The sequence below is a fragment of the Pituophis catenifer genome, unplaced genomic scaffold (genome assembly GCF_029215685.1).
Source record: "Pituophis catenifer annectens isolate HBS135680 unplaced genomic scaffold, rPitCat1.0.hap2 SCAF_3, whole genome shotgun sequence".
Classification (NCBI taxonomy): Eukaryota; Metazoa; Chordata; class Lepidosauria; order Squamata; family Colubridae; genus Pituophis; species Pituophis catenifer.
The window spans coordinates 130240193-130264257 of NW_027256883.1; the positions used below are offsets into that span (position 1 = coordinate 130240193).

The window sequence follows — 24065 nt, forward strand, 5'->3', positions numbered from 1 at the left end:
GCCAGATGTTGTTTGTAGGTAGCTCTTGTCAATCGTTGATCTTTTGGCAGCTGTATCATCGTTAATGACTCAAGGGTTGGTGGTGGACCCCCACTCAATAATGGATCTTCTTCCAGAATGGCTCCTCCAGCTAGTGCTTGAGCATAAGTTTGTGGTTGCCCTCCATCTTTCTCTTGTTGAGTGATTTCCAATTGCTTTCTAGCACCCCCTGGTGAGGGTGGCCTTCCAGCCTTTAAAACATTGGCATAAAAATCTTTTGCCTTTCCAACTGTGTTTAAGCGATGTCTTTGTCCAGCGTATGTCACTATTATCCCAAATGGGACATCCCATCTGTACTGGAGTTGCTGGTTTCTTAGTTCATTCACCAAAAAGCCAAACTGCTTTCTGTCTCTTAACATTTTAGGAGGAAGCTCTTTCAGGACCACCAGCTCTTGTCCTTCCACTTTAATCTTATTTCTATAAGACGCTTGCAAGATGTCATTTCTAAGTCTCCTTGTTGTAAAATAGATCACCACATCTCTTGGTAGCTGCTTTTGTTTTGCCAGCCAGGAATTGACCCTGTAAATTTTGTCCATTTGAATTGCCACGTCTTCTGGCCTTTCTGAAATCAGCTCTGCTAAAGCATTGGAGCAAACATCTTTTAAATTTTCACCACTCTTTTCTTTCAAACCTCTCAGCCTCAGGGCAAATTCCATTGATCTGTATTGTAACATAACCATTTCATCATCCACTTTCTCTGTCTGTATCATAACCACTCCTAGTTTAGTTGCAAGCTCCAAGTTGGCATCATCAATTTCCCGCACTCTCTCCTCAATCTTTAACATGTGAGTAGCCAATCCTGAAACTGCATAAACAATGTCATCTCTTATTTCATCATGTTTTTCCTCCACCACACTTGTAAGTTTCTTTAACTCCTCTGAAAATTCTTTCATCATTTCTGTCTGATTGTTCAGGGCACCCATTATAAATTCTTTAAGGTCTTGTGACTGTGTATCAGCCGGAAGTTGTTGTTTTTGAGTCACTACAGGGGAACCTCCTCCCCCTTTAGAAGTTGGTGGCTTTAGTTGTTTAGCAGCCATTTTATTTTAAAAAGAGTTTTCCTTTTACAGCCACAAAATCTTATAAACAGTCTTACAAAGTATATTTCAAAGTTTTTCCAAAATAAACAATCCTCTCTTCAGGCTATACTCAATCTCCAGCAGTTTTCTCTTCAGGCAGAGGGCTCTTAACAAGCAGTTTCCCTTTAACTTTCACTTTCCCTTCCGCCCACAACAAAGGCTTCCTCTCCAGCCTCCAGCTCAAGAGAGCTCCGTTTGCAACAATGTAATCACGGAGTTAAGTTCTGTTTCTCTTAAAAAGCTTGCACTCTTGCTTCCGCTCTGTCTGCCTTGTTAGAAATCATTGAAACTCACTGTTTGCCGGCAGAATTGGACGCAGACGTCTTGCTCTGATTAACAGAGGCACCAGCGATCCGGAGCGATGGGAGGGGTGAACTGGGGAGCTCTCACCCTCCAAGTCCCTGGAATTAATCCAGTGACTTTCGGGGAGCTCTACCCACCCCCTCCGACTCTCCTCTCCTTCTTTGCCCGAAGGAGAGTTTTTTCAAACCGCCGGACAGCTGTTTAGCGCTGTCAGGGCGGTTTTTACAGATCGGGTGGCTGGCGGTCTATGGAGACCGTCCTCGTCGTCTGCGGAGCCACCGGAAGTCTCGTCTCTTTGTCTTAACAAGCCAGTGCCATCTTCCCCTCCCTTTCCACTCCAGCTCCGCTCTTAGAGGCTCGAAAAGAAGCGATGTTCAAAGGAATTAAAGTATAAATACTTGCAATTATGTAGTCTCCTGTCTTTGTTCTGCCTGCTTCAATTTTCACTTTGTATCAATTGGTAGCAGGGGCGGACGTGGCGTTTTGCTCTGCCTTCTGGCAGAGGCGTCCCGGCTTTGGAGCTTTCCCAGGTTCTTGGGGAGCTCACACCTTTCGAGCCCCAGAATTAATTCTAGGGCTCTTATGGAGCTCTACCCTGCACCTGGCTGCTCGCTTCCCCCTCTTCTCCCGAGGGGGAAGGTTCTTGGCCGCTAGACAGCTGTTTTTTTTTTTGCTGTTCTAGTGGCTAACAAAGTTGCGGGGCTAGCGCTCACCGAGGGAGCGTCCACAACGTCCTACGGAGCCGCCGGAAGTCGGGATATGAGCCTTATCTTCAAGTGACCTTGCTCTGATCCAATCCAAATCTAATTATGATGCTGGTTTAGGTTTCAGGATTCAAGTAGCTCTGGATTCAGTGCCACAAACCTAATGGGTGTGATTTGCTTCTTTTATGAGAATCTAAGCCAAACCATTGGGGGTTCTGAAATCTAACATTAAAAGCTGCTCTTTATGTTCTACCACTTAAACCTCTAGTAGATATTATAAAATGGCTATATAACACTATTTATTGTGTTCTGTCACTTTAATATGGAAATACAGATTAGTAGACGTGTGTGACCGAAAAAGAAAATTGGCATTATCATTGGTCGTGTGCAGTTTTTCTTTAGCTGACCTTAGCTAATGTGTTGTTAGGTTACAAGGAAACACTTTCTATAACCTTGAAAAGACAGCTAGCTCGCCTTTATATGTAGGAGTGTGATTTGAAGGTCACATATTTCCTAGACAATGTGCTTCACTTAGAATACTTATAACGTTTTTTCTCTTTCAGTCCCTGCCCAGCCATCCATTTAGAAGCAGTTAGAGTTCTAATTCATAATGGACATGTTAATGTCTGAAATTGTTAGAATAGTAACAGCCACTAGATCTATCAGAAAGTTTCCTTGTTTGCTTTGCGTTTCTTTCCTAGGATAAGGTATTCAGAAAAAAAAGTACAACGTAAATACATTATCCTTTTCTCTGTATGTATGTATTTTCTAGTATAGATGCATATTCTTGTCTGCTTTTGAAATTTGTTTAATTTTATAAGTCTTTGTTTTCTCTCCATGGAATGTTGAGCTTCATGTTAGCTATACCTAATACCTTAAGTTATAATTGATACAGGCAGTTCTTATTTAATGACTGTTTTGTTTAGTGATTTCGCAGTTACTAAAGTAAGGAAAAAGTAACTTCGTGATGAATCCTCACATTTATGACCTTTACTGGTCTGTAAAGCAAAGAAAAGCTGCATTAAGATCATAGGCATGGTTGCTGTTTCACTTAGCGACCATTTCGCCTAATAAAATGGAGTTGCTAGTCACAATTGTAATTGTTATAAGAGGACTACCTGTATATACAAAGCTGTCTCAGTGTTTTAAAAGTTTATAGTTGTAGTCATTTTGATGTAACTTAAACATTTTGTGGCTGTACTTTGTTCCTTTTTTTTAACCTTTCCATAGTTTTTATTTTTTATTTTAGCATAAACATCGTGTCTTAGTCTGACATTTATCTTTTTATTAATTTTTATCGTCTTAATTTTTTTTATCTATAATCAGTTTCAAATATTTTCATTATAAATTGTTTCAAAATACTATAAACAGTCAGTTGAATAACTGCTGAATAAGCTTAAAAAGGGACAGTAGAAGAATATTGATTTCTATTCTTTGTGCCTTAAATTTATAGGCAGTCCGCAAGTCATTTCAGGAGGCCAAGTGAAATACAAAATTCGATTTGGAATCCGCTACATGTGGTGGTATCATTTGCTGGGGCTTCTCTGGACAAGTGAATTTATTCTAGCATGTCAGCAAATGACTGTGGCTGGGACTATAGTTGCTTGCTTCTTCAACCGGTAAGTACAACAGTTAATCTAATTGCCAAAAACTTGTTTCTTAGCTTACTTTTACTGTATTTTTAAGAGATTAGGAGAAAAAAAATCAAACAATCCTGTAAGCATATATAAACAAGCCCTCTCAAAGTCAGTGGATTCCTTTCTTTGTAAGTATAAACAGAATTATATAATTATTGAGGAATGTGATGAGAGCAGTTGATCTTTATTGGTTGATGTTCTATTCTGTGAACTAAGTGGTTTTCTTTCAAATTTGCTTGTCTCATTAATTCAGTGGCTTCATTCATGCCTAACACAATCTTTAATTTAGTAGTACATCAACAGGATTCAGACTTCTAGACTTTCCCACACTACTTATGCTATTCTGGCATGACTTTGGGGAAAAGATGAGAAACATTTGCTGTTTTCAACTAATAGCAGTTTTCCATTGGATACAAATTAAAGCGGGCTTTAAATTAATAGTTTGTTTGTATCCAGAAAGTTTAATTCATGTTTGTAATCCAAGGTTGTTATTAAACCATAGTTAAATGAGTGCAGATTGTGTTTTATATACATTTTATTAAAAATATTTAAAAGAATATAAAACTAACAAACTAATACAGGATAAGGAGAAGAGAGAGAGGAAGAAAAAACAAAAGTACAGAAAATATGAGGAAGCTTCTGATTTCCTCTGCTCTGTGGTTATCAAAAACTAACTTTTTTCTTGTAGCCATTTTTTCTAATCTTTTCTGTTTCATGCAAAAAAGTCTATAAAGTATTTCCAGTCAACCATAGATACAGTTTTTGGTTTCAATTATACTTTAATCTTTAAAATATTTTGAATTCATTATTATTTATATCTAAAAGTTTTTTAGCTTTTTTACATGTCCTCCAAATGATAAAATGTCACTTCACATTCTTCATATTTCTAGCAAAGATTTTAAACACCTTCATACATTCTAGATAATTTTTGTGGTGATAAATGCCAACCATAAATCATTTTATAAAATTCTATTTTAAGATTAGATAATAATGGAAATTTCAGTCTTTCAACCACCTATTTGCCGATTGATTCATTTATATATAATAACCAAAAAATTTAATCAATTTTATCATACATTCTTTTACTTGTTCTTTTGTCACATATTTCAACGAAAGTTTATACATTTTAGCAATAACATTTTAATCATTAATACATAGTTCTGTTTCAAATTCAATCCTATGTTCAAACAATCAAATCTTTTATTCAGTTCAGATCTTTCTGATAATTGTTTATAAGAAGACCAGTGATAAGTAAAAATTTTATTGTCAACTCTTTGAGTTTATTTTTCATTTTCTTTGAGAAAATTCTAGCATGATAAATTAGCCATTCATGTTTACTTATCATTTCTCATCTAAAATAATTGCATATTGTTTTGAAACAAAACACAAGAGTTAGTAGAAAACCAAAGTAGATGCTTTTAACTTACAAATGAGAAATCAGACTCATAAATGATACAAGCAGTTATTTAGAATTAAATCAATCAAGCTTGCTGTTTCATTTTTAAATGATAATACTTAACTAATCTATAAGATTTGTTGGTCTGTTTATATACAATAAGTTGCTTGTTTTTTTAGCATGGTGTATTATATGTGTGTATATGTATTAGTGAATGTGCGTGATAAGGTTCTATGTTCTAGAAATTCTATCAAAAAGGAAGGGGGAAATCGGTGCCTCTGGCATCAATTAAACTACAATCCAAGCAACCGTTTATTGAGTTTCAGCCTGGAAGAAATTATACACAGTTCTCCGCTTAACAACCATTCGTTTAGTGACTTTTTGAAGTTAACAGTGGCACTGAAAAAAGTGGTTTATGATTATTTTTCACATGACCATTGCAGCACCCCCATGGTCATGTGATCAAAATTCAGACACTTGGCAACTGGTATGTATTTATGATGGTTGCAGTTTCCCAGGGTCTTTTGCCACTTGACAAGCAAAGACAATGGGGAAGCCAGATTCACTTAACGACCATGATACCAACTTACCAAGTACAGTGATATTTTTTTTTTAATAAAAATGGCAAAATTCACTTAACAACTATCTTGCTTAGCAAAAGAAATTTTGGGCTCAATTATTGTCATATTTGAGGCCTGTAGTATCAGAAGAATTTATCAGCAGTCCCTAAAAGCTTCTTTTTTATTAAATATTGTAAATACTGAAATATTTTGTACCCTCAAAGGCTTCACAGTTCTCCATTGTATCTATGAAACTTGGAGATTATCCACAATTAGAACTGGAATTCTGATTTTTATGTTTTACTATTTGGTTAATAGCACGATGTGCTTTAAATTATATTAATAGATTTAGATTTTCTCCTGTGTTTCTCATCCTCTTGCATAGGTAAACAGATTTTTGTGTTTGAATTAATGTGCCTGGCTTACCCAGAATGGTTAGTCTGTAGGGAGCTGATTTGTTGGATTATGAACACTAGGTTCATTTGGCAGGTGATTCTGTCTTTAAATATTCTTACATGGCTCAATAGCTCATTTGTACCCAGAATGGGAATCACCAATCAATCACACAAGTGTAAACTAAGCTCGGAAAGATAAAAAAAGATGCAGAAGAGGACCCTTGTTGCTATTTGTCTGCTTCTGTATGAAATGCCCTAAGGCCGTGATGGTAAACCTATGGCACACCTGTCACAGGTGGCATGCGGAGCCATATCAGTTGGCACGCGAGCTCAACTCCAACGTGCATGCATGTACCAGCAAGCTGATTTTTGGGCCTTCTGGGCCCACCGGAAGTCGGGAAACATGCTCTAGAAGTTTTCTAGGAGCTTGAGCAGGGCAAAAGCAGCCTTCCTCACCCTTCCAGAGGCCGGAAATGGCCCATTTGCCGACTTCCGGTGGGACCAGAAGCCCGTTTTTTCACTCTCTCCAGGCTCCAGAGCCTTTCTAGGAGTGTGGGGAGGGCAAAAAATAGGTCTATCGGGCCCACCGTGCCATCGCGTGCCAAGCGCGGGGGGAGCCTGCGCGCATGCAGGTGGGCGCGGTGCATAGAATTATGGGTGTGGGTGCGCACACGACCACCACCCCCACACTGCCCACGCTTTTGGCATGCGATGGCAAAAAGATTAGCCATCACTGCTCTAGGGTTGAGCTCATGCATTTCAGAATCACTACTTCATAAGGTTTCAGTTCTATTTATAGCAGGGATGCCTCACCCCTGTTGGATATGAAAGATTTTGGTTAAATTCTTTCTGTTTCATAATTTTCATAAAATGTCAGCATGGTGTAATTATTTTACTTCAGTAGCTTGGTGAGGAGAAAGAAGGAATTACACACTAATTATATCCAGTGATGCATAATATTTTAATTTTGTTTTACTACAAAATATGTAATTTAAATTTGTATTCAGTTTGCAAAGAAATGTAAATACTATGTCTTGTGTCTGAAAAACAGTTTAATTTTTCAGACACATTCTTTTTAGAACATAAATAAGGATTCTGAGCTTCTACACAGGACAAATACTGCGTAAGATACCGTATTTTTCAGTGTATAAGACACAATTTCTACCCCCAAAAGTCAGTGGAAATGTCTGTGCGTCTTATACAACAAATGTAGCCAAAGCCAGCAGCCTCTGCCTCCCAGCAATTTGCCTCCTTGCAGCAGACAGCAAACAGCCTGGTCAGCTTCAGCACAGCTTGATTTAGCACAAGCAGCTGATTAACGGGTGGATCTGCCTCCCAGAATACCGCTTATCAGCTGTTCCAGGCTGCGAGGATCGCTACTGCCCATCACCGCTGCTGCCTATCGCCGCGTCTGTGTGCCCCATTTTCGACCCATTGCAGGCAATGGGCATCGCCGTTGCCGCCTATCCCCACCATCTGGAACGTGCCAAAAACGGGACACACAAGAGGCCGAAAATGGGGCACATGGAGGCGGTGATAGGCAGCAGCGGCAATGGGTGGTAGCGATCCCTGCAGCCTGGAACAGCTGATAGGCAGTATTCTAGGCTGTGCTAAAGCTGACCAGGCTGTTTGCTGCAAGGAGGCAAATTACGCAGAGGCAATTTTTTTTTCTTCTTTTCCTCCCCAGAAGCTAGATATGTTTTATAGTCCGGAGCACCTTATAGTCCGGAGCATCTTATAGTCTGAAAAATGTGGTACTTTTAGAACACAAAGAATTATAGCAAAATTTTCATAAAATATTAATTTTTAACACTGCATCCTATTATCATCCTTTTAACCAGAATGTATAGGATAAATAATTTGGGACTAGTTTAATTCTGGCAAGAAATGTTGATTTGACCAATATTTCCTCTAATGGATACTTTTCTGTTTTTGCCATTTGTCTGAATCTCTTTGAAATATGATTACATCATGTCAGAACTAAACTTGACTCTCTTAATGCCACTGATAATTGTAAAAGTTACACAATAGATGTTTGAATTGAAAACCTTACACTTCCAGAGGGAAATGTGCAGTCCCTCTGGTGTTGATCTCTCTTCCTATTATTTGCTTTGTCAGCGTGTAGAAAATGAGATGAATCGATACAGTAGAACAATGTTATAAATATAGAAAAGAAAAAACAACAGTGTTATTCACATACTTTGTGGGAGGGACGTGAACTTTGTTTATCACAGTCTGTGTAAAGCTTTCCTTTTTACCTAGTAAGCAGTTACAGGAAACTGGAGAGGCTTTAGTTTTGCAAATCTGCTTCCTTACTACACAGTCCATTAGGCACTCTGCTCTTTTCTCCTAAACAGAATTAAACTGGGGAGGGTTGTGAGTTGTTTCAGCTGGATTATACCTATTGCAGGAGACATCTGTTTGACCTAAAACAATAATAATGAAACATACTTTGCTTTTTTTAAAATTTTGATGAAAGATGCATTCTTTAGAAACTAATGAAAACGAGGGGTTCATATAACAGTATGCTATGTAGTTTGCGTGAATAGGCTCTGCATATTCAAATATATAGTTAGAATTTTACTTTACATTTTTTGGAAACTTGATTGATTGGCAGAGTACTTCAATAAACATACACTGAGGTCCCAACTCAGCCATCATATTCATTGATTCTCATTGGGAGAAGACTTTTACACTATATCACCATTTCTAAAATTTGAATAATATTCTTCCCAGTATTATTTTGTAGCAAAAATTGCTTGATTGTTAAGGATCTCTGAGGAAAATAAACACTATATAATTCTCTCCTACTAAAATCAGTAGTAGGAATACTGGAAGCTAGCTTTAAGCTGCTGCTGTAGGATTAAATACCTCTCAGAATTAAACAAAGAACAAATGTTATTAATGTATTTTTAAAAATCATAACAGCAAGAACAATAAAGCGCATATAAGAGTAGTTATATCAATCATGAAGACAGTTTAGGAAAATGTTGCTAAGACAGCAGCCCAGAAACATTTTCTCATAGTGGTGTTTCCTTCAATCCCTCTTAAATGTCATGCAATATTTACATGATTGCACTACTAGAAACACCATGAGAATTGCCCTAGTTTCTAGCCTCAGCATATTACATGACCTTGAATCTGCAGTGCTAGGGAAGATTATATGTGTCAGTAGACCAGCTGATGGCATTCTTTAAGTCCCTATTATTTTTGCTAAGGATTGACTGCTTTATACCTTTTATATATTTGGCTTGATTTTAGATACAAAGAAAAACATCGGTTCTTTTCCCATTTTTCCTTGCCAAGAAAGAGGCAAGGAAATTATTGGTTAGAATCACTTAAAAGAATTTCTAGACTTTTCCTAGACATTTCAGAACATACGGTTTGTGCACATTAATTATCTAATCTTACAAGTAAAAGGTAATCAAGCAAAGACAATTTCTTCTTTTAATGTCCGTAAGAAATTAACTACTAATGAATGCATCATCCCTCATATATATCAAATATTGTACACTTGGTTTCTGTACTAATTTAACTATGAAATCATAATATCTTCAGACATTACGTGAAATTACAAATGTGAGTGCTTATTAAAGAGGCATTTTGATTTATCTCAATTGAAGCTGAGATAAAAAAAAACTATTTCAGACAGATAATTAAAACCATTTGAAATACGTTAATAATTATTTTGTACAAAAATCCAGTCAATATCCTTAAATAGACTTGTAGGCTGTTAACTAAAATATATGCATACCACTTTTATGGTATTTCCTATTGAAAATACTGAAACACAGGCTGTAGTGTAGCAATAAGAAATTTTTGTGGGTCCTTGGGAATTTATGTTAGAACAGGCATTTTAGTGGATGTTCTTTTGCCCTGGCAAAATAAGTTTTCTTGAATCTAGTTCAGTTTACTTCACTATATTGTAGTATTCAGTGTTGGCTAAATAGGAGTATGCTTAATTCTAAATTCTGTTTTTCTTACTTTATTTACTGGTAATTTGTTCCTCTTTTACCATTTTTATTTTTAAAAAAGCCTCAAAGGTTTCACAAGCAGTGGGCGAGTGCATGAAGCTTCATTTACGCATGCACACACACAGGATTAGGTTGCACACATCCCTGCCCCTGCTTCCAGTCCATGGAGCCGGAAAGGTTGGGGACCATTGCTTTATAGCCCTCTCTAAGCGGTTCACAGAGTCAGCATATTGCCCCCAACAATCTGGCTCCTCATTTTACCAACCTCAGAAGAATGGAAGGCTGACTCAACCTTGAGCCAGTCAGGATCAAACACCTGGCTGTGGGCAGAGTCAGCCTGCAATACTGCATTCTAACCACTACACCACCAGGGCTCATATTGCTACTCTCTTTGCTTTCTTTTGTCACAGTCTTATTTCTATTTGCAATCTTTGTATTTCGTGATTTTCTTCAGTTCTTTCTCTTCTGTTTCACTGTTTCCAGATAATGCCATGACCACTATCCAAACATTTTTGTCATTCTTATCGACAGTTGTTATGTCTGAGGTATTACGTGGTATTATGTGCTGCCTGTTTGAATTCTAAAGTCCCAGAACACATCTTCATTTTCTATTACTCTATTTTTCTGATGTATTTGGAACATTCCATGCCCACCTATTTTCTTTTGTAAGTAGAGCCTGTCAACATGGTTGCAAGGATGAAGGGCATGTTTCATTGTCATTATTTTTCTTAATTATTAATCCATTATTTAATTTATTTGCTGCCCATCTTGCTATTCAAGGTGGCTCTGAGAAGCTAATACTCCTTCCTTCTATTTTTACAACAATAACCCTGTGAGATGAGTTGGGCTAAGAGGGAGAGACTGGCTCACACAGCTACCTAGCCAGCTTTCATGATGGCTAATTAGGTAGCTTTCAGATGAGATTTCTTGGAGATAGGTGGAGTGGAAATTACAGTAGTTGGCATTTTCTCTCTTGGCTTGGCTGTTTCTCTTTGCACATGGCTACTTTCTCTCTCTTTTCAGCCTTACCATGAAAGTTGTCTGTAAAGAGTAGATCTGCCCCATGATAATTTGTGTGGAAACAGTAAACCTTCAACAGTCAAATCTCCTGCTTTCTCCTGTTCAGAAATCTTCCAATTTTAAGTCTTAATTTTTCCCCTCCTTCCTATGGGAAAATAACCTCTACAGCAGGTTTCCCAAACTGAACTTTGAGAAGATGCAGGCAGAATCCAGGAAAGAATTCAAAATCCAGGATTTTTTATTTTTTAATATCTTTATTAAAAAATAGTTTCATTATATGGTTTTCATTGTTCATTTGTGTTCATTTTTAGGGGAGGTCTGTACACTTAAATAAACTTACTAAAGGGTTGTAACCATCTTGAGAAGTACGCCCATATTTTTCCTTTTTCAAAATGTGTCAGAAAAGGAATTGAATTTGAAAGAGGAAAACTTCTCACTCAATTATAAATGCAGTTTGTCCATGTATGAGATGTTGTACAGTATTTTGTGATTATTTATGCACATTTGGACCTCAGTAAGTTACTTTCTACTTAGAAGCAAAGCATTTAGATTCTGGAAGTTTCTCTTAGGGCCTTTTCCCACTACTGAACCCACCAAGATCTGAACTAGGAGCCACATCGCATGTCCTTTGCTGTTCCCACTGACGAATCTCACCTTGTCTCTTTTGCTTTTATTCTCAATCACTGCCAGCTATCTAACTTCACTCCAAGGCCTCTAAATCTGCCTGAACAGATTTTCATACATCTTGATGTTTGTTTTGGGTCTGTTGAAAAAGAAGAATTCCATTATAATATGAGTATACATATAGACCTTGACTTATGACTACAATTGAGCCCAAAATTTCTGTTACTAAATGAGACATTGGTTAAATGAGTTTTGCCCCATTTTATGACCTTTCTTGCCACGGTTTTTAAGTGAATCACTGCAGTTGTTAAGTTAGTGACACGGTTGTTAAGTGAATCTGGCTTCCCATTTTGACTTTGCTTGTCAGAAGGTCACAAAAGGTGATCACATGACCTTGGGACACAGCACGGGTCATAAATATGAAACATCTGAATTTTGATCGTGTGACCATGGGGATGCTACAACAGTAAGTGTTGAAAAATGGCCATAAGTCATTTTTTTCAGTGCTGTTGTAACTTCAAACGGTCACTAAATGAACAGTAGTAAGTTGAGGACTACCTGTATAGTGTAGCTTCTGAAATGGAATTGACTGAATGAACAGAAATGATAAAATGACACGAAATTTAAATTGTTCAAAAGTGTTATTTTATTTATTTATTAACAAAATGTATATGGCCGCCCAATTCACTCTGTGACTTCGAGTTTTTTGCAAGGATAAAATCCCAATTCATTCTTGGTGCATTAGAAAATGAAGTACTCTAAACACTTGGAAGGATTTCCAAACTATTGGATGAAGATTCTGATAGTTATATTGTGTTTATATTTCATTTTCTGTACAATTTTTCATGCTTGCTTATTTTTCATTGTAGAAATAAGAGTAAATTATCAAGTCATCCAATCCTGCGTTCCATATCAGTTCTTTTTGGTTATCATCTGGGAACAGTTGTGAAAGGGTCCCTTATAATCCCAATCATGAGAGTCCCAAGGATTATTCTATTGTCTGTTTATAACATTCTGAAAAATAAGGTAGGCTCCTACTTTCGATTTCTAACACCGCCGCATAGCAATTGGGCAAATAAGTGTAGAAATGTAGTATCTAAGTAAGGAATGCAAATGCAGTCTTTCTTATTTGCTTACTTTTATATTGGACTTTATTACTTAGCCTTATCTCAGCAGGCAACAGCTTAAAAAGCAATAAATTCCATTGTAACAGACTTACTATGAAAAGGATTCAAATCCTCATGATTTGCTCCTAATCCCTGATAGCTAGAAAAAAATACTGCACAAACGAAAAAAGTCTGCTTAGGCTAAGGACTAACTATCTTTGAGGGGAAGATCAAAATGACTATTATGAGTGGGTCAGAAATGGAGGGTATGCGGATTGATGTTTCAACTTTGTTCATGTAAAGTATCATGACCTCTGGAGTATTTAAGGCTCCAGTGAGACAAAATGAAAGAGATTTCCAGAACTTCATATATTAAAATTTAAGGTTGACAAGTATGCAATATTAAGTTTAAACGCATAGATCAAGTTAACCAGAAAGTAGTAGGAAAATGTGCAGGCTTGCATCTTTCTCATTCATGTTGTCCTTAGCTATAATTAAGGTGTCAAGGAAAGACAAGTATGCTTTGATAATATTTTGCAAACTAATTATGTAGTTTGAGTGGGTGTATCTGCATGACAAACCAAAACTACTACTTCTCCTTCACCATATTGACATTTTCCATAAGTGCATATGATGGAATTTTAACTTGGAGGGAGGGGGGGAAGCAAAGTGAGGATTAGACATTTACTTTCCCTTCTTGTTAATTTTGGCCATAATCAGGGCACTCTTCATCTATTTCTTAAGGTTTAAAAAAATAACTTAAGTGGGGAGAGCTGCTGGACACAGCTCATGAAGTTTATTCGGATGCCAGCCAGGAAGAAGAGGGCCAGGCAATGAATACCTTTTATTAATTGCTGCTTTCCATGGATCTGGTTAGCCTAAATTCCAAATGAATGTGTTGCATTGACCTTGGTCAATATTTCTTTGGGTTCATAACACTTCATAAATGAGTTATATATATAAACCTGTTTGGTGATGCAGATAGTCCTTGACTTACAATTGGTTGCTTAGCGGCCATTCAAAGTTACCATGGACCCTAAAAAGGGGACTTGCCACCCAGATCTGAAGTTCTGATGGTGAGTTTCTGCACCGCCCTATCCCCCCCAGTCATATAACCGGAACATTTACGGCCGTTTGCAAAATCCTGGATGATGTTTATGACATTTCTGTTGAAAACCAGCATTTCACCGATAGCGAACCTTTGTTTATTTAATGACCACAGTGTTCGTTTTATGACTCCTGCATTCACTTAACAACTGCTGCAAAAAAATGTAAAATCGGGTTGATCACATGAATGACTTGTTTTATGATCATTACTTACAACCATAATGGGCAGACTCCATTACGATCATAACTCAAAGATAGTTATGAGTTATAACTCATAACTCCCTATAGTGTTTTAGATACTGTATTCCTTTAATTCCTAGCAAATGAGTGAAATGTTTTGTAGAAGAACCAAAATTATTCACTATATTGTTGGAACTTTTCAAAGATCCCTTAAATGTATTTCAACAATAACTGTGAACTTGTTTACATATTCATGTACATTGCTGTATAGTGTTCTATCATCAAACTTGTTTGATTGCCATCAATGATGTTCCCATTATTAAATCTGACTTTACTTCATTTAAATGTACTTTATTTGCCTGGAATTGCTTATCTTACTTTCTCAGAAACAGGGTGGATTTGATTTAAATCGAGTGATTTAAATCACTAGTAAAAAGGCTTGATTTAAATCAACTCGATTTAAATCATAATTTTTAAAGAGCAACTGTCATCTCTGCTACTCCTTTGACCCACTGTTGACTCACCGATAGTCCCAGTGTTGCAGAATATACAGCCTCATGCTACATAACTAAGCTCCATTTCATGTTGAATAAACTAAATTATTTATGTATCTTAAATAGAAAACTATCTTACGATAGATTTTTACCCCAAAAGTTTTTTATTAAAATAAATTCGATTTAAATCAAAAAAATCCAATTTAAATTTTTAAAAAATCTGATTTTTTTGATTTTTTTAAAAGAATCATTGATTTTTATCCACCCTGCTCAGAAAGAAGCAATAAAATAAAAGATGGCAAATGTTGCAGAAGCACCCATAGAAAAGAAAAGCAGTGCAATGAACAGGGCAAAAAGAAGAAATTTTCTCAGTGAGAAAGGGGAAATATTATATATTATAGTTCAAAGCTTATTATTAATCTAAAAATTAAAACAGAAGTCTCTTTGGTATGGTTGCAACGTAGACACATATCTAGTTTGGGTGATGAATGGTAAAGAAGATGATAACTCCCTCTTTGAGGGACATGGACAGGACAGAAATGTGGATAAATAAATAAATTTATGTCAGAGAAATTTGACACTTGTCTCTGAAAATGGTCCTGAAATAAGAGGAAATTACATTTGAAAATCCTAGGTATGTATTTCCGAGGTTGAAAAATATCCTATATTTCTAAAATAAAATAAATACCAAAGCTGCTATCTATCATTGCAGGAGCTTCAATTTCAAGATTCCAAAGTCTTTTCAAGCTACTTCATAAATCATGAATATAATTGATGAATATGAATCTTATATTCTGTGCATGGGAAGTGTGAAGTGTTAGATTAGAAGAATTTGAAACACTTGCTTTTTAAATTCTGGTATCTTTGATAATTAATTTGCAACTTGTGCTTTTTTCCCCCAGGAGAATGTGTGTGCAAGGTGTATTTTCAAATGCTGTTTTTGCAGTTTCTGGTGCCTAGAAAGATTTGGATGTTTAAACCAGGTACATTATATAAATTGGATAATATCACATGCATAAAAATGAAAGTCATATGAAAAAGAAATGCTATGCTGATCAGTAATGTTTCCAAGGCAGTTACTATCCCAGTTTTGTGACAACTAGCAAAGAAAGATGATCTATATTTAAGAACCCTTTGCCTTTTTCATTCCAGCTGATTTTATAGAAAGCATGCAGGACTGTGCTATAAATCTTAGCTGAAATAAATCACATTGAGTTCAATAGGCCTATTCATTGATACATGGGAGGGTGGAATAGCTACTGTGATTTATAATGACTGATTTAACTAACGTGACTAAACTAGAATGGATCTAAATCTGATTATTTCATTCTGCCAGACATAAGCACCTAGTGAATTATAGTCTGCAAAATGAGAATATAATCAGCTTCTGTAAAAATCTAAAAGGAAACTCCTTCATTGGAATCAATGTCATTCATGGCATTATTTCTATCATACCCTGTAATCTGGGAATATATATTATTATTCCATACATTTTTTTCAGGTGTGTTTCCCCAGAATTATTTTAGACTTTGGTGGAATGCACGTTAATATAATAATATAATTACTGCTTTGAGTCCTGATTTTTACACGTGGGCAGATTGCTTTCTTGTAAGCCTTCCTCTTGTTTTGACTAAAGATTGCTGCTTGCCATTCTTTGACATACAGGAAACATTTTCATGTTGCTTTTTCTGGCGGGAAAGAAATTAATGTTTAGTATTCGTGTGAGCAAAACATTATTTCCTTGTTTAATGCAATAAGGAAAATAGGGGAGATGACAATTGGAAGAAGAAGGCAAGCTTAGAAGCCTATATCCGTGGAAGGCACTGTTTTCAGTTGAAGCAGTAGAAATGTTAATTAATATCTGGCCATATGTTAGATATTATAAAAGGCAATAAACTGAAATAGTTAGTAGGTAGTTTGTATGGAGGAGTGGTGCTTTTTATTAAGGGGTTCCAGCTACTCTCCCCATCCACAAGAAATGGCTTTCATGGCTTGGGAATGCTTCTAGATACATCTTCATGGGACTTTATGAACGTACATGGCATGATATAACCACCTAATTTGACTACAGTAAAGTGCACAATTTGAGTCTGCCTGTAAAACTTTTTGGAAACCACAGTTGGTCCAAAATTTATGGCCTGCATGTTTTCTGGCTGTTGCAGATCCTGCATTGTTTACCAGATGGTTTCTGGATACAATTTAAGGTGCTGGTTTTAACCTATTAATCCGTTTATGGCTGAGACCATGGATATCTGCAAGACTGCCTACTCTAAGCAGTACCAACCCCATGAGTTAGATCATTTAATCTTGTTTTCTGTGTTGCTGGAAAATTTGGAATTTGCAGAACAGGTACTGAAGCTGGAAGACATGAGAGAAGGCACCAGGACTGCCCATAAACTGAATCCTGTTTAATAAAACTTTTCCCAATAATTACTGTGCCAGGTTTTCTTTCAAATCCCAATCTGGTGTGTCCAAGCAGTAGGGACTGTCTGGAATTTTAATCACAAAGGGGATACTTTAATTAGACATACTTTACTTTATAGCCCTTCCGTCTGCCCCTGGAGTTGCCTAGTTTGGGCATCAGCAAGGAAAGGTTACAGATTAATGATGATTAAACGTCTGGAAGGTATCAGGGCTCCGCTAAGACAAAAGAGGAAAATAATTACCTACTTAAGGTTAGAGCAGAAATTTGTTACCTTGTAGGTTATTTATAATTTTGTCCAACTTCTGTTTTAGAGGTACAATTCTTTTATTCTCTCTTAATTTGAGGGGTTTCTTAGGGATAATGCTTAAAGTCAATCTAGCAATTTATGAGTACTTTGGGGAGCTGTATTGACTGGTATCCTTTCCAGTGTCATACACTCCAAATATCTCTACTTTCTGGTATCTCTACAAACTCAGGGAAGGAACATTTAAAAGAAGCCACATTATGCAGTTAAGAACTGGCCATAGGGGTGCATAAGTTCACATTGTATGTAGGGGACAAGACAAATAATCTTGCTATTTCAAGCTAAAGCCGTTTTGTTCTCTTGCGCATATCTGAAAGAGGCTGTGTTGTTATCCCATTAATATTTTCCTTTACTGCTATAAAAAAAAAACTACTTCCTTCTACAGCTTCCATCTGTCAGAGTCTCTGGATCATTACTTTTTCATTTTGCTGCACCATTAGGTCTCTGGGAGAGCTCTCTACATAGTGGGAAATGGCCAACTACTCTAAAAATGCAGGCAGGCTGTGGATTGGAAGCTGGGTGTAGTTGTGTGCCTGGCTTGTTTTCAGTTTCTTTCCAGAGAAGATTCTGTTGCTATGGTGCTCTTCCTTTCACTGGGATAATTTTTAGAATCTTAGAATGGAAGATAGAATTTGGCTGTGACGCAAAGTAGCAATTATTTTTCACAAGAAGGATTTTTAAAGTATTGGACCTGTGCCATATAGCATTTCTCATGAAGCTATCAGGTCAGTTTTTCCAAGACCTTTGACATTCTGTCTGTGTTGGGAAGTGTAGATGTATTTTTTCCTAAACATTTTCTTCGTCTAGTAAACTTTAAGTATGTAAACAACCCCATTCCTTATTTATCTGTTTCTTTGGTTCCCATGCATATTAATGAAAAAAACCATAGTGAAATCCAGAGTAATTTACTCTGAAAACCAGAGTAAATATAAACTGTCAATATCTGAAGCTTACTTTTTTGTGATGTTCCCTTAATCAAGATATTTAGTTATGATACATAAATTAGACAAAGATTTAAATCTTAACAAAATGCCCTTAACTTAGTCAATTATTGGGAGAATCAATGTTTGTTACTTTCAGTGTTTATCTTGACTGCTGCTTCAGTTTATAAAAGATTGTACTTAAGTATTAGTTCTAGAGTATTGTAATTATTACTAGATAACTATGTAGAGTTCAAGGATTTATATGCTAGGGTTTTTTGTTTGTTTTGTTTTTTGTTTTTGTTTTTTGCCTTTTCTTGACTTCAGATTATGCACATCTGGAATCTGCTCCCAAGAGTGGGAGCTTGAATTAGGATGCAGAAGGTAATTAGAGAGAAAAGAAAATTAGTTTAAATGGGAAAGAGGTCCCTTGTTTGCTGTTTCATCCTCTGACCCATTCTATAATGTTCAAGATGTTATCAGTCCTTGGGAGTAAATTGCAAGCAGTTTTATTAGGAAGAAGACAAAACCCCCACGATTTTCTTTTCAGAAAAATTCATCCCATGAGGAAAGATGTTGAATAATACCTATTAAAGCTCCATGTTGGAATGTATTTCTTTAAAAGTACTAAAATATTTAAATTGAGCTAATTAATAGCACAATATTTTAGATGATGGGATTGGGTTATTTTTATTGTTGATACTCTGTTGTATGTTCAGGAAGTCATTGTCATATTACCCCCCCCCCCCATGGCAGCATAAATATTATGTAGAAGTTTCATGGATTACAATTGATTTCATGTATGTGTGTTTTACACTGTATTGTTTTAATTTGATTTATAATAGACGTGGATTTATATTTCTGTATTAATATTTCCCAACTCTCTTATGAAAATAAATCATAAATCATTGTGTACATTGACTTAATTTTCATAGGTTCCAAAGAACTAAGCAGAGGAAAAAAGTAGAAATAGAATATTAATCTTAGGTTGTTGAAGGATATATTTAAACAGATGCTGAGAGCATTTTCAGTCCCATTCATGCCCACAATCAGAATTTTAATTCCAAATTGAGCATTAGAAGACTACACATTTCTTTTTAAGAATAACTTTTGCAGACTTATTAAATACTTACTAAATATGCCAGCATGAAAATTCTTCTTTTAAAGAGGACAAGAGTGGCTCATTTTTCACCACATAAAATAAGGATGATTAGAGCTTATTGGGAAAAGTAATTGTAGACTTTTGGGTATTCCTATTTATATGCTTAACTAGTTTGGTTCTTGAGGAATGAAGCTTACTGATCTCTACAGTTCTAAATAAACTAGAGAAAAGATTGTCCTCATATTAAAAATATTTTTAATTGAATGATATACAGTATATGTTTTGACAATTAGATTAAAAGTTATGCAAGTAATTTCATTTCTACAGTATAATAAAATATAGATATTTATAAAAATAAGTTTGGCCAAATCCTACTGTCTTGTTACTTCTGCTATTTTATCAATTAATTTTCTGATTGCAGAATGCATATGCGACAACTATCATAAATGGGACAAATTTTTGTACTTCGGCTAAAGATGCCAGTGTAATTTTATCAAAAAACGTAACTAGCACCATGGCAATCAACTGCTTCAGTGACTTTGCTGTCTTTCTTGCAAAGGTAAAACTTTATTAACCTTTTTTTTCCTCATTGAAAATCTTGTTTAGTCCATATGATGCCTCAGTCAGATTCAAGGTTAAATTCAAATTTTATGGAAATTAAATTGTTCTCTGGAAGCCAGTAAAATATATATGATATCCATGACCATGTTTAAGACTTGATCACAGAGCAAGTACAAAAGTATTGTTTGGACTGGTAATTGTGTCAAAGTATAGTGTGCATTGGGGTGATGTTAGCCTTGGATCCTTCTGTGGGCAGAACCCCCCCTTAATTTTTTGTATTCATCTGATCATAATATATGTTTGTAGCCAGATTAGACCGACAATTGGTACATACATATGTTGATTGTGGTATCCAATGGGGACTTACAGTAGTTCCCGCACCACAATGTAGCTTCCAACACAATGGAAATGTGAATTTAGGGCGGGAAAAGTTCAAAGAAGATAACCAAGAAGAAGAGATAGATGCCTCTTCATGGGAAACCTAGATTCATTCATGGAATGAACTAAAACAATGAAGACATTTTCTTCCGTTAACTTAAAGCAACATATGGCAGGACTGAAAGGCTAAACAAAAGTGAAGAAAATAAGAGTTTGCGTTTATTAGATTTCTATACCGCCCTTCTTCCGAAGGACTCAGGGCGGTGTACAGCCATATTAAAACACATAGACTTACAAAATTTAAAACCAATTAAAATCGAATATATATAAAAAAAATTGGCCCACAAATTAAAACACACATACACCCATTATAAAATTTGTATTAGGCCAGCCCGGCTTGCTGGAACAGAAGGGTCTTCAAGGCGCAGCGAAAGGTATGCAGGTCAGGGCTAAGACGGACTTCTAGCGGCAGCTCATTCCAGAGGGCTGGTGCCCCCACAGAGAAGGCTCTCCCCCTGGGTGTCACCAGTCGGCATTGTTTGGCCGACAGCACCCTGAGGAGCCCCTCTCTGTGGGAGCGTATTGGCCAGTGGGAGGCTGTTGGTGGCCGAAGGCGGTCTCGTAAATACCCCGGTCCTAAGCCATGGAGCGCTTTAAAGGTGTGACCAACACCTTGAATCGCACCCGGAAGACCACCGGGAGCTAGTGCAGCTGATAGCACTAACATGGAAGGTTTAGATGAAAATATCCCAGCAGATTTTTGAAAACAGTCATAATCTTAATACTAATTTATTTACTTATTTATTTACATTTATATGTCCATCTCACTATCCAAGCAACCCTAATACTAAGCATTTACATACAGTTGGTACCTTCTTTGGATGAGTTAACTTTTAAAACATATCTGATTTTATCCTAATATAGGTGTTCGTAGTATGTTTCACCGTTTTTGGGGGCTTGATGGCATTTAACTACCACCAGGAATTAAAAGTTTGGGCCTTGCCACTGCTGCTGGTTGCTGTTTTGGCTTATTTCATTGCCCATAACTTCTTATCAGTATTTCAGACTACAGTGGATGTTCTTTTCCTTTGCTTTGCTCTTGATGTAGAAACAAATGATGGCTCTTCAGATAAACCCTACCTAATGGATCAGGATTTAATGGTAAGCACTCCCAAAAGCAGTTTATAATGTTTTAATTCTTTAAAATGAGGTAGTTATGTCAAAAGTTGATAGTAAACGTTTTTAGGACACACCTGTATTCTCATCCAGTTTAGTGTTCTATTTTCCAATTGAGACATGGTGGCAAACATATTGTGAAACTTATTCCACTTTCTAATAGGAGTTTCTATTAGAACATAAGCTAGATTTTCAGAATTTCATAGATGCTTCAGTGACTGTCATAAAGGTAAACTTCAAGAATTTTCCCCACTAAATTATAGTTTTTTTAAAAAGCCATCAGTCAAAATTGTACAACTATGTTCTTCTCATCTCACATTCGTTTAGATATTTTCCCTGAAAACTAAAGCTTACTATTATTCTCCAACAAAATTTCTTATTTAATGTTTTTCAGATAATTGAGCCATTTTTTATTAGAACTGTTAAAAAAATGTATTAATGAAAATATTTTTCCTGTTGATGTCAAATGCTATGTCTTTATAGAGTAGGCATTTAATGTGATTTTCTAAACATCTGTTTTAAACTTTACAAGATAATAATTGCAGTGCTAAATAGCATTAATTACATATAAGTCCCAATTAATGTGGGGGGGGGGAGATTTCTTTTAAGTATGTTTTGGATTTCTTATTTAAAGCCCTACCCGATGCTCTTAAAACTAGACCTATAGATTCTATTGCTCAGAATCATTCTACCTAGAACCGTGGCTTAATTACATATTTTCTATATTGATGGAAAGTTATCTTAGTTTTAAATTTGTGCAACAAAATATGTCTTATGTAATTGTTTTGTAGGACAAATAAAACAGCATTTTATAGGAAATTAGTTACGTTACTGTTTTTGTTTCATGTATTCTTTTTTTACCCATCAAGAATATATAATTTCATTTGCTACGGGATATATGTTTCATCCCAGAATACAAAGAACTTTTGGTTAAAATTTAGTAGTGTTAAAATTTTAATATTGGCTTGATAATCTATTGATTTGAGGTTGCTCAAATAATAATAGTATTAAATATAATAAGTTTGGATAATGTATTGCTATTATTTGCAGAACTTTGTCTATCAGAACAGCAAGCTTGCAAAGATCAAAGAAAGAAATAGAAGAATATTTTATAACAATGAATACAGCATTGAATTGCAGCTTGTGGTAAGAGACAAACCAATTCTAAACGTCAGTAGATACGGCTGATTGCCTTGGGTTGCTCTATTCTATTCTATTCTATTCTATTCTATTCTATTCTATTCTATTCTATTCTATTCTATCTAAACATTTGATAACAGAAATCCCTCAATCAAATGTGGGTCAGTAGCAGAGAGGAGGGAGTTATCTGTTCTTGTTACAACAGTTCATTTACTGACTGTTCAAAGTTACAACGGCACTGAAAAAAGTGACTTATGACAATTGCAGCATCCCTATGGTCAGGTGATTTACATTCAGATGCTTGACAACTGACTCATATTTATGTCAGTTGCAGTGTCCTCGTATTATGTGATCACCTTTTATGACCTTCTGACAAGCAAACTCAACGGGGAAAAGAGATTCACTTAACGTGTTACTAATTTAAGAACTGCAATGATTCACTTAACAAATGTGGTGAGAAAAGTCGTAAAATGGGGCAAAATCACTTAACATATTTCTCACTTAGCAATGTAAATTTTGGGCTCAATTGTGGTTGTAAATTGAGGACTTGCCTGTATTACCTCCCTTCATCTGAAATCTGGATAGAATAGAACTGTGATGGTGAACCTATGGCACGGGTACCACAGGTGGCACACGGAGCCATATCAGTGGACACATGAGCGTTGCTGTAGCTCAGCTCCAGCGCGCATGTGTGCGCTGGCCAGCTGATTTTTGGGCCTTTCGGTCCCACTGGAAGTTGGGAAATGGGCTGTTTCCGGCCTCCGGGGGGTGTGTAGGGAAGGCTGTTTTCACCCTCCCCAGGCTCCTAGAAAGTACCTGGAGCCTGGGGAGGGTGAAAAACGGGCCTACCTGGCCCACCGTGCCATCACGTGCTAAAAGCAGGGTGACATGCATGCGCAGGGGTGGGGCGCATTGGATTATGGGTGTGGGCGACCTTCCTGTGCTCCCCCTGCCTTTGGCACGTGACGGCAAAAAGGTTAGCCATCATTGGAATAGAACATAGGAGAATGTTTTTAACTAAATCGCTCCAGTGTACATTTTTAACCAGAATGACCAAACCTAAGTAACTGGTAGAAAGAATTCACAGTGGGATGAACTGGAAGCAGAATTCCTTGATTTCTGGGAGTTTAGAAAGTTTGGAAAGTTGTTACTTGGAAAGTTATGAGAGATATATTAAGAGATATATTAATACAAGAAGGCAAAAATAACAAGGTTCCAATAGTATCAAGTTGTTAAAATTAACACTGCTATGATCACTGCATTGCTGGCTGCATTAATCTTTTCCCAAGTATCATAAAGTCCAGTTCAAATACATAATTTCACTGTAAAATAGTAACATAATCTTTAAAATAACATCTGTGCAGCATTTTTTTTTTTTTTTTTGGCATTTGAGCAAAATAAGTCATTGTGATGCTTCCAAAGTATCATTTTGCTGTCAGGG

General features: G+C 36.3%; 1 protein-coding gene across 1 annotated transcript in view; it reads left to right on the top strand.

The window, feature by feature from the left end:
• Positions 1–22672, top strand: part of SLC44A3 (solute carrier family 44 member 3) — a 48520-nt gene extending 25848 nt beyond the window's left edge. Inside the window, exons 10-15 of the mRNA XM_070941071.1 lie at positions 3579–3744; positions 12601–12757; positions 15521–15601; positions 19791–19928; positions 21233–21469; positions 22535–22672. Coding sequence (XP_070797172.1) covers positions 3579–3744; positions 12601–12757; positions 15521–15601; positions 19791–19928; positions 21233–21469; positions 22535–22672 — 917 coding nt within the window. The remainder of the gene's footprint in view (positions 1–3578; positions 3745–12600; positions 12758–15520; positions 15602–19790; positions 19929–21232; positions 21470–22534) is intronic.
• Positions 22673–24065: the final 1393 nt, after the last annotated feature.